At 37.5% G+C, this 12399-nt stretch overlaps 1 protein-coding gene across 2 annotated transcripts in view; it reads right to left on the bottom strand.

Moving 5' to 3' along the window:
• The window catches only part of pard3bb (par-3 family cell polarity regulator beta b), a 326232-nt gene that overhangs the window by 305581 nt on the left and 8252 nt on the right, over positions 1–12399 (bottom strand). For both annotated transcript variants that reach the window (XM_082176476.1, XM_082176477.1), the window contains exon 3: positions 3525–3626. In XM_082176476.1, the coding sequence (XP_082032602.1) occupies positions 3525–3626 (102 nt within the window). The remainder of the gene's footprint in view (positions 1–3524; positions 3627–12399) is intronic.

The raw sequence follows: 12399 nt of genomic DNA, 5'->3' as shown, positions 1-12399 counted from the left end.
CGAGGGTCAAAGTTAATCAAGTGTGGATCATTGCCTACAGTTCGCGATTCAACGTCACCTCCAGAAGTAAGTGTATTTTATGATTTGAGCAAATAGTAATTTCAATCGATGTCAGCCAGTTCAACAACAAATGCGTCTAAAGCTATTTATTGTCGTCGTCATAGATGTCTCAACAAACAACGTCAGACAGTTTTATGTCACGTAGGCTATCATTTTTGCAGCAATTACAAATGTAAGGAGGTCTGCTCTATCTCCATAGACAGTATATAAACGTCTATCGCCCTCCCCTTAAGAAAAAAATTTATAAATCGTTTGTACTTAGCAAACGTTATCACAGTATTTGTGTGTGTGTGTGTGTGTGTGTGTGTAGTTTCAAAAAATTGCGCGAACGTTATCACAGTTCGTGTGTGTGTGTGTGTGTGTGTGTTGCACATCCATAATTGCAAAGGGGACGCGATTAAAACTTTGTAAGTACATAAATGTATCAAATAACCATTCCGAGACGTTTAGTCCATTCTCATTCGTGTCTCTTCATCATCTGGGTGCAGCAGCAGGGCGGGGATATGCAGCTCATTAACATTTAAGGTGGTACACTCCAAAACAGCTCTTTTTAAAACAGGCTCCAAAAATGACATTTTTAAATGGTTATAATAAATTAACTGTGGGGTATTTTGTGCTGAAACTTCACAAATGCATTCTGGGGACACCCAAGACCAATATTACATCTTGTAAAAAGGGGCATAATAGGTGCCCTTTAAAAACTGTGAATAATCTATGATTCTACTTTCATAACAATGCAGCACTGGTCCGATTGGGCCTTTGACAATTCTGTCTAGTGGTCAACCGATATATATCACCAAGGCAAATATATCTGCCGATATTGCATTTTTCAAATATCGACATCGGCCATTAAGTTTTTCTGTTTGGTCAATGTGTCAGAAATGGGACTTTAATTTTGACAGCACTGAGAACGCCAGCACCTGAATACACAAAGCTCCCCGTCTCCGTCTTCATTAGTTTACAGTCTCTGTTTAACAGTTCTGTCTATTATGTTATTATAGCCTTTTACAATTCTGTCAAGTGGTCAACCAATATATCACCAAGGCCAATATATCAGCCGACATCAGCCGTTAAGTTTTTTTGTTTGGCCGATGTGACGAAGGAAAGTAAACAGTATACGAAAAAGTATTATAGTATTTGTTTTTATATTATTAGTAATAGAAAGGTAGACTATATTATAGCATTTGCTTTTATATGATTAGTAATGGAAAGGCAAACTTCTCACCTACTATCAGCTTTCAACAAATTCTGAACTAAAAACAAAACAATTTATGAGACAGTTGTTGTCAGATTTCATTGGTGATTTCTAATGTGAAACGTATTAGTAAGCTTGGTGAACAGCTTTGGAGGATTTGATGTTTCCCCATTTAAAGAGCTGCACTTGCATGACTGAAATAGCTGAGAGGTGTTTCAAAGATGGCCGCCAAGTGATATTACTTGTCGTAAAGAGACTTCGGCAATATCCAGTTGGCCATTATGCCATATTCATGTCATCTTTACTGTGGTGTATGTAAAATTAGGGTTACTTTGTCTGCACCGGCACCAGCCATTTTTGACCGGCCATCAAAAAAATCTATATTGGTCAACCTATTGTCCTTATAATCAAACCTTAATATGTGAAAAGCTCATTATTCTGTGCTGCCTGCTCTCTGTAAGTGTGGTTTGAAGAAGCATGTTTCCTGTAGCATACAGGTCAGGAGGCATAATTAAATGCATTCGTTTTTTTATAAAATATTACTTTTTAATCCTCAACTGTATTAAATTAACGCATTGAATTAACAGCCTTAATCAAAATATGGTACCAAAATAGTATTGTTTTTATAGACATAGTTAGGACCAATTATAGAGGGTATGAATGCTGAAACATTAGGCACTATCCTCTAAGTTAATAGTCCCACTCATAATCTTTAAATCATGACAATTTTTCATCTTTCATATGCAAATTATTCCTCAGAAATGGGCTGCATTCCCTGTGGCTAAAGCCTATAAAACACTTCCACACTTTGATTATAAAGCGGTATCCCAGAAATCATCTTGCTCAGAGAGAGAGAGAGCGTGCCACCTATAACGCCTTGTGCCTTCACTTCTATTAATTAGTGTGCAGAAATCAAAAGCTTTGCATCTGATGTCTGAGAGAATTCAATTAGGAGGCAAATGCCCTTTTGTGTTATCGAGTTAGGAGCGGCCACACAGCTCAATATAATAACCTCCATATAGAGAAAGGACAAACAGAATACCCGAGGGCTCATTGAAGAGACCACTCTTTCCTGAGAGAGGGTGGTCTAAATGGCCTCCTCTCAAGCAAATGTCAACGATGCGCTTTCTATGAAATGGTGAACCGTATGCTCGGTTTCCATTATAAACAGAGAATGTCCATAAAATGATATAAATACATTATGGTTACAATTTATCATAAATTCCATTTAAAAAAGTACTTTACATATAGTAATGGTATATTTAATATTTTCTACTTTTTTCACAGCACATATATTTGGCACATATGGCATTACAACCTAACCTGTGATTTTTCATATTCATGTGATTTTGTTTTCCATAAATTCTCACATTTTCTCACAACTTCTCGACAAATCATCTCACATTTGCAAGAGTAAATGTGTTCTGGTGTTCTTTCCTCTGCCGTTTTGTTGCTCTGGAATGACCGACTTTACCATTGAATGGGACGAACTATGAAAAGCAAAATGCATTCTTGCTAATGCTTCATTGTTTTATTATACCATTGGATCAAACAACTACTTGAACACAAGAACAAAGCCAAAGAAAACCTTCCATTTGGCAGATTTCTTAATGAATTTATGAACTGGGTACCATGAAATAAAACACAACACATCTTTTAAAGTGTCTGGCTACAAGATAAAAAATAACATACATCGTGAACACTGCAATTATATTCACAAGAATAACTCTTATTAACCAGTTACGAGTTTTCATATCAAATCATTCTTGCAAATTATTCCTTGAGTTCACAAGTGGATACTGAATTAAAATAGCATTCACTTACCGAACTAATCTAAAAAACACTAAAATGTTACAAAACAGTATTTTTGTTTGTAGTTAAGAACAGCTAGCCTATAATTTAGTAATTTAGGTGGGTGGAGGAAGAACTCCCTGAATTATATAGGAAACATTGAATTAGGTTTAGGACCTTAATGTTTACTTTATGCCGCTGAGGATGCAAAGTACATTCCAAGATAAAAGCAATAACAATATTGAAACAATAAGGCCACTTTTTGATATTCAGTTTGTGTGTTTAAAGGACTATGCTTTAACATTTTGCTTGCCATTATTCTTTAAAGATATCAGGTATGGAAGTCAGTAGAGGGAAGGATTATTGTTACTAGATCCCATTTGTAAAGTGATTCTTCTCGGAGTATGTCTCCACATATAACATAACATACACCTTGTGGATTCCAATATTAATACCCGACTGTTTCCCTGAGCCTTACCTTGTCCTTGTCCTCCACCAGGTCTGTTAGCACATCATCAGGGTCAAGAATACCCCCGTCACAGTATTCAACATGGTGGGTTCGTACCAGGAAATCTCCCTCCTATAAAACAAAGCATCAGTGTGAATTATCAGCAATACCACGTGTGTGTTGACCTCAGACTTATCAGTTAACCAGGTTTCCCACAGTGATGTCTAAACTGTTACTATGCTCTATAAATGCAATGGCTTGAGTCTGCCCATCAGGGCTAACAATACTATGTGTGTCTGAGCTCACTTCAGAGCAGTGTGTATCAGGACACTCTGATGAACAAGCAGCACGGGTCGTCTTTCATTGTTATAGTGCTAGTCTTCCCACACAACTCCTCTACAGCTGGAGTTCTACAAGGGGAGTGCCACAAGGCTCTATCATGAGCCCAATGGACTTTTCTGATTAATGCTGACAAAACACAAAGCAGAACACCATCCACATATCATCAAACCCTTGTGAGTTCACAACCTGTTCTACCAGGTCCCAGAGACTGGTGTGACATTACTCAAATCTGAGCTCCAAATGTCAACTTAAGCTCATGCCAAGAAGTGAAGAATAAAGAAGACATCTGCGCAACAAATGGCTTAATTCCTTCTTGCTCCTGATCTTATGTCATTACATCTAACTTTTTGGCTGCATTCATGCTGCGGGCTCACTTAACACAAAACAACTTAGAGTTGATTGATTTCAGGCAATGCCATGTAGAAAAGTACAGGAAATAGTAGTGGGAGGTATGTTGTGCTTAAACCGTGTTTGCCTTGGCTTGGAGTAACTGTAAAACTTCATTGATGGAGTGAAACATGACTTTGATATGGGCCTATCCTGTTTAACTTGGCTGCTGCAGGACGGCAGAGCTGTCAGCTCTCAACAGACAAACTGAGATTGTGTGTATGAGTCACACATTTACACAGTTCATTTAAAAGCCAAATCACTCAGCACTACAGAAAAACAGTCACCAGATTTGACCTTCTCTCAGTACATACTGACATACATGAGCACAAACATGGCTTAGATAAATATATAATATCTTTAACATAATGGAGATAAAGAAAACTAGATCTATTGGAGAGTAGAGAGGCCAAACCTACAGCTCCAATCAATGTTGCCCTAAAAACGCAATCGATTGGCCATTACTGGCATGATATGATGGCTCAAAGCCAAATGGCAGATGCACTAATTACAGGTATTTATAATATGTTAAATTGACTCCTTTTGCTCTCAGGGGCAAATGCTCTCAAGAATGAGAATGCAAATATATTTAGCAAATAATTTGAACTGATCAGGTGAAAGGTTAGCATTCTTTTGTTTCAACTCTCTTCAAATACATAGGCTAACTAACAAGTGAGCAAATGTTGACCAAATTTCTTGGAAACATTATGCTTCAACACCCCTGACATAATCATTATCTAAATAAAGTTATGCTTCAGTATTGTTGCTGTGAAACAGCAGTCTAATTAACAAGTTCACAGTCTCAAGAGCATTTGAATAAGTTTGAGAAGTGAAACCTTCACTTAAATAAATGCAGCACAAAGAAGAGCATATCACGTAACAATCACTTTGAAAAGATTTATATTTTATATCACTGCTGTGACATTTGTTACGGGGTTTAAAGTGTTGTCCAACTGTGAGTCTGTGTCTGTTCTTTTTAAGAATCTTTTCACAACAAGAGTCATTAGTTGCATATAAGTATATTTTAAACAAGACACTCTCTGCATGAGATTTATCCCAAAAAAAGTATTTTCTCTTGTTGCAGTGGACATTTTTGCTCACACTTTAACCATAAACCAAAATGGCAATGCAACAAGAAAAAATGCAATTATATTCCAGACAGATTTTCTGTGTTAATAATTTATGCAGTTTTGTTGCTCAGAATGTTCAGATATTTTTACTAAAAGAGACAAAAGAAAAACATAGAAATAACAAGAAAGTAATTTTTCATACATAGCATGACAAAACAATACTCCAGCAATAAAAAAAATGGCACAAACACATATATTATCTTCTCCATCTTTACAATGATGTCCCCTTAGGCATTTAGAGGTTTACTAAGTGAGTTTTCTAAAATTCCAGATTTTATCACCACCATATATACTATTTAAGCCGACTGAGACTTGTTCCTTATTCTGCTGTCTCTTCTATGACAGCGGTGTCATCTTAGAATACTAAAGAACCCCCAATGCATCACAAAAAGCTTGTATTTCACTAAAACAATAAAACCATGAAACTGGATCTAATATGATCTCATCTCACACAAACCACGAGCAAAATGACATTTGACAGTGAACGCACCTGTTTAATCATGATTTCACCTAAATGAGCCCTGAGCTTTTGAATGCTTGCAGCGAGGCAGGGTGAATGAGGGTGAGATGAAGGCCATGAGCCTGGCAGTTTCTGGCATTCAACAAAGGGCGACAGTGTGCCAGTCTATGGGAATAATGCTGTATTACATGCCACATTAAGGCCTATTCCCAGCTATGAGAACATTGAATGAGGATACGTGTAGCGAGAGATAGCGAGGCTGCGCTGTAATGAAACGATGGAAATCTCTGGAACATTTTGCCATTTTTACCCTGATGACGGTGAGCAGTGGGGTTCCTGCCGTGTTTCTATGATTGCTTTTGTTGGTGCAGGGTCCATTACCAAGCCTAACATCATTACCAGACTCATAAACAGTAATGATGATCATGATGGTGATGATAATGATGCAATAAGACGTTGTCCATCTCCGAGAAAGATCTTCCACCTCCGCACCGCATTCGTACACATTCTGGTCAAATATGAAAATACCAATTTTGCTGTGAATTGAATTTAATAAACATACCATTTTCTGACCCACACCTCATTTTCTGTTATGGACTGTAATATAGCCTGAATGAAATAAGATACTTTTTATAAGGTAGCACAATTGAAATTAATATTTTCCAGGGCACAGAGGCCAATGTGAAGGGCCATGAATGTGGGTAATCAGTACTTAAATGAGTCTAAGAAATAAAGGAAGAGTCCTGATCAGACAGTGTGTCTGGATTCCCGAGTCCTATTGCAGCATTGTGTTTGATAAATATCAGCAGCACTAATACAATAATCAGGAAACCAACCCACATTAATACACCATAGATGGACATGGACATGCACACAATTTCACTATCAAACACACACACACATACCCTTCCATCCCACAAGACTGGAGAGCACGGTCTTGTCCACAATACACAAGAAATGGCCAAAAGTATGTGGATACTAGAGATGTGCAAAACAAGTTGACTAGTCGGTGGGTTGGCTCAATTAATAGTTGACTATCTTAAGGAAGGCCAGTGAGATAAGTCTGGTTTCAGGTATGACTCCAATCGTATATTACTCCCAATAGTGTATTACTAGTCTATTTTCAGTGATTTGCTGCATCCAAAATCGCATACTGTCTGAGTAGGTACTACATTTGAATTTGAACCATTAAAAAAGTCTGTTCTATATATAGTATAAATGTGGGTAGTATGAATGAAATTCGGACGTACTACATGCGTCATGACGTTATCACTGTCGTGTGACCTACCAGCATCAGTTGCGCTTCACTTCCATTCAAAAATCCTCTCCCGTGGCCTCGTGGGATAGTAAAGAGTCCATTGAATCTCGTCGGAAGTAGTATGTCATCCGGGTACTTTTCGCTTACAGTCTTTCGCGTACTATGCATCCGGACAAACTACTCTGTTGACGTACTGTTTTTCGCATACCATATTGTAGGGAAGTATTCAATTTCGGACGCAGCGATTGTCACAGATAAAATGACCCTAGAGACACGTTGTGGACGCAAAAGAACACGTCGATGTGATAGCATATGCTTATAAAAAAATAAAAAATCAGGTTCAAAAAGCAAGGCACAAAAACCCAAAACCCAATCCTAACCATAACAACAAACGCTAAAATAAAACCCAAACACGGGCTTACTTTACCAGCTTAATTACACATTGTTTATTTGGTTTATTCCAAGAAATGTCTTCAAAGGGAGCACTATCCCTCCAACTGTCACAGAAAACAATGACTACAGACAAATAAAACCACAATGGCGGATGTGGATCCACAGAAAATAGCACATTTGGGTTCTGAGAGCGAGATGTGCTGCCAAAACCACCTGAATCGCTGAAGGCTGAACGGAGGTACTTCACAAGGACATCTTGATGTCCAGAGGTAGTTTCCATCACAAACCACGCACCTAGCATGGGATGCTTCTCATTGAGAGCAGATGCTAACCGACTCTGTCTCTGAGGCGAGGCATGCTAATTGTTTTCTTGCTGGCACAAGTCCAGGCTTTCCATGTTATCAGCTGCTTTGGCAGCCAACTCAGCACTCGTGCATCTGGCATTCCTGAGCTTAATGAAAAAACAGCAGCATAACACCGGCCTACATCTGCCTGGGTAATTAAGTGTCCCTTTTCAATGGCCTGATAACTTCCTGAGTGACTCCCAAGCACTTCCTCTACTTTCTCTTCTCTCCCGCTCCCCCCCTCGCTCGCTCTCAAACTATTTACTGCCTCTGAACAAAGGCTTCCAGACATGCTAAATACGTAGGACCTACAACTCAAGCACATTTCTTAGTCCGGAACATTCTTGAGAGCGCTGGCTGAAGATCACAGGCGTCTTTTCTTCTCGCTGGAAACCGACATGTCCGGGTCAATGGAAAACACCTCGTTGAGTATAACAAAACACAAAGCAATACAGAAAGCGGAGGGCCGTAGTATGCACGCGGCAGAAATTAGACAGCAAATCCTCAAAGTGGTAACCACACTCTTTTCAAGTGATAGCTGATGTATGGCACCGTTTAAAAGGCTGAAGATTAGCGCAACTAAATCTAGGGCATTTCTCGTTCACTTTAATCCTGAAACGCATTAAATGCATAATTACACAGCTGCAGGAAAAAATTTCAGATTAGCATAACAAAAAAAAACACAAGACTGTGAGCTACTGAGACTTCAATGGCGGAGAAGGAAATCTGGTAATTAACAACACTTCTCGTCGCTCTATCACGGGTGAGATAACTCACAGCCAAGCAGTTGTGCTCCAAGCTGTGAGAGCTAGCTAAGAGGTCGAACTGTCCACAAATATGAAACGCAGAGAGCAAGGCTACAGCTTAACCTCAATTAACTTACAGGCATTTGGACAAGTTGAGAGCCTCCAGTGCAACAAAGCCAACACGCAATTATCCCGTCCATAAAACTAGGCCAAAGTGAATGGGAAAACATTTGGTAGAGCAGTGGTCTGCAACTGGTAGGTCATGACCCAAAATGGTGGCAGGTCCTGTTCTGGTCATGGACAGTGAGGGAAAACAATGCTCAATGTAAATAACAACTTAACCATGCAAAACAATTAGGCTTATCAACTTTTAAAATGGAGCACAAACAGTTCCCTTATGTATTGTTGCTGATGTCAAAGGCCATGTGACCATGTACAAAAAGTATTGCAAGGTACAAATAAATACAATTTTAGTACTGTGTTCGTTTGCAATTGTCAACTTGATGTTTAATATGAAATCTGGGTCCTGAAACAAAAGGAAAGGAATTTGCAAAACTACATTTCAAAACTGAAAAGTCATTGGGTTATCTAAACAATTCATCACCTGGTTGGTCATAATGAGGCTCTGTGTAATTAGGTCAACATTCTTTGGGGGCGTTCTTGTGCTTACAGTGGACTATTCAAAAGTCCAATAGGAATGGTCTTGAAATTTATCATTAAACACATTCTTTTCCTAAACAAGCAGTGTTTCGCAGGGGAAAAATTGAGAGTTGCAGCTGCTTTGAATGAGTTTACCATACTAGTGCCATTGAATATTTGAGGTTTAGCCCAGACTGGGTGTATTTAGTGCCATGCTTTGATTAAAAACTGGACTCCTAAACACTTTACAATTAAATGTTGACACACTAACTGTTTCGACATCAGAAGTTTGCTTAAAAATACGGTAGTTATAAAAAAAAAGAACAAAGAAAATGTGTCCCTTTAGGCTTTACATATTCTGTAAATAAGTTAACAGACTGTTTAAATGACTACTTCTAAAATTAAAATAGTTCCTGGATTCACCAAAATTCAAGTTTGTGGCCTCACAACCCTCTACAGCAAATAAATCGAGACAGGGATAGCTGCAGGTCAGAGTAATGAGTAATATCCCTGTCAGCTATACCTGTCTCGAGCGGAGGTGTGCCAAAATGTGAATTGCTACAACAGAGATGAAAAAAACTTGCTTTAAAAAAATAAATAGATATTACCCATGTAATGATTTTATCAGTAAGTTTAAAGAAGGGGTTTCTCCGTTATGTAGTTTATGTAAAGAGGAAGTAATTTAGTTGTAATTATACCAAATTATTTTGGCCCAAAGTTTCTCTGTTTATTTTTGAGGTGTTTTACACATTTTTGGATGCAAGATGCGGAATTTTGGATTTTTATAGATTTAAGTGTTATGTATGATTCTGTATTCCACTATTGTTATTATTGCAATAAAACAAACAACAGAGATGAAAATAAATTGTTAGATTTCACTCGCCAGTGTTTGAGTTGGAGGAAAGTATAAGTTTAGCACAGATATATTTTCTATCACTCTCACTTAACGTCTTTAATGCGCACAATAGCATTTCATCTCAATGGATGAACGGCGTATTTGAGCACCATAAACTCTAGTGTGAAGGCGCCCGACTCGCCATCGCTACATGTAAATGATATTCTTTGTTGTACTTTCTTGCCAAAACGGAATTCATTTAGAATTATTCAGCCTTTAAGAACAAGCAGAAGCCACTGTTTCTTCGGTAGTAGGCGGAACTAATGCGCAAACGCTCACCTATGACGGTCTCTGTTTTGATTTCAGCAAATCAGTTTGAGCGAACGCAGAAAACGTGATTAATATTCATTAAACCAGCAGCTCATCAGACCTTAGCGTGTTTTATAAATGTTTCCATTGTAGTTTATGCGCATGTTTTCATTAACTGATAAAACAGTTATCCAACTCTATTGAGCGCAATTTAAGCGCATTTTGGCTTTTCCATCCAGCGTTTTTCATGCAATATCCCAAAATGCGCATAGCTACTGTTTTGAAGCATTTGAAACACCACAGGCTGGTGGCGCCTGCTGGTCAAAACTGTGTAAATTAGGGGTGTAACGATACCCTAATTTCACGATTCGATACATATCACGATACTGAACTCACGATAAGATATTATTGCGATACTCCAAGACATATTATTAAAGGTTAAGAAAAAATGTACTGTTGATTAAATGCAAAATTTGATATTACATTGTGGGTGTAAATGAATAGGCTTGGACAATGGTGACACCAGAATAAATATATTCATGATTCTGAACCTGAAAATACAGAATTATTTTAGACGAATATAAATTCGTTGGACTCTGTCACTGGCTAGATATTTGTAAAATAATGTTATCCACTTTTTACTGGTAACATAAGACTTATAAGTATTATCAGGACCCACTAATATTCCCCCATTATTATACATTATATTCAACATAATATATTGTAGTTTAATGTAGTACTGACTCTGAAAACTAAAAAATTTTCTCACAGGGTAATTTTTATTTTGGGTGAACTATCCACCATACATATTGTCACTATCCACCATACATATTGTTGCATTTTTGTATTGCGATATATTGTGACACGATATATTGTTACACCCCTAGTGTAAATGCAACAAAAACCCAATAAGACAATTTGCGCACTTTCAGATTTGCACTGTTCGCCATGATGATTTTGAATTAGGGCTGCACGATTATGACAAAAATCATAATTGTCGATTATTACCATGGAATTGTAATTGGGATTATTAATAACGATTATCATAATTTACATTGAATGATGTTTTGAATAGCTTTATGCCATTGTTTGAAGCGACTGCATGCCGTATTGTAATATCAAAATAAACAAGCTGAAAACACTCTTTCTGAAAAACTTGTATTGCTTTTCTATAGTATTAAGCATCAAATGTATATATATATAAAGAAACCAAACCAAAGTAAAAATATGCATGGTATTATATGTTATACTAAAACTAAAATGAAAACAATGGGTAAAAACCCTTAAAGGGATACTCCACTGAAAAATGAAAATTCTGTCATCATATACTCACCCTCATGTTGTTTCAAACCTGTATGAATTTCTTTCTTCTGCTGAACAGAAAGGAATATATCTAGAAGAATGTGAGTAACCAGACAGTTTTAGATACCATTGACTTCCATAGTAGGAAAAAAATATATTATGGAAGTCAATGGTATCTAAAACTTACTCACATTATTCTAGATATCTTCCTTTCTGTTCAGCAAAAGAAAGAAATTCATACAGGTTTTGAAACAACATGAGGGTGAGTATATGATGACAGAATTTTCATTTTTCGGTGGAGTATCCCTTTAAGATAAGCTGTAGAAAGAAGCACACAGAATAATGTGCACTTTTTGGGGGGTAATAGCGCCTTCACAATTGTGGCATCCGTAACTGTAATCCCGATGACAAATTCGATTAATTGTGCAGCCCTATTTTGAATTGCTTGAAATATGATTGAAATATGATTTTTCCATTTAATTATACAAATGTCACATTAAAACGTCTATAAATGTATTAACAAGTACAAAAACAAGGTTTTGCAAAAGTGATGCTGTCCACTGGATTCAAAACAGATCTTATGAATTTCTATCCATCAAACACTTCGTCAGAGCTTTCTTTAGCATGCAGGTGCCTTTACAAAAAAACTACGCAAGCTCAGCGTGTCTGTTGCATGTCTATGGTAATCAATGAGTAAGCTATGAGACACAGCAACCCCAAATCATCCACGCGTGTTCAGCAAAACTTCCCGGCAAATATT

The sequence above is a fragment of the Leuciscus leuciscus genome (assembly GCF_965113295.1).
Source record: "Leuciscus leuciscus genome assembly, chromosome: 7".
Lineage (NCBI taxonomy): Eukaryota > Metazoa > Chordata > Actinopteri > Cypriniformes > Leuciscidae > Leuciscus > Leuciscus leuciscus.
This window is presented reverse-complemented; position numbering and strand designations above follow the sequence as displayed.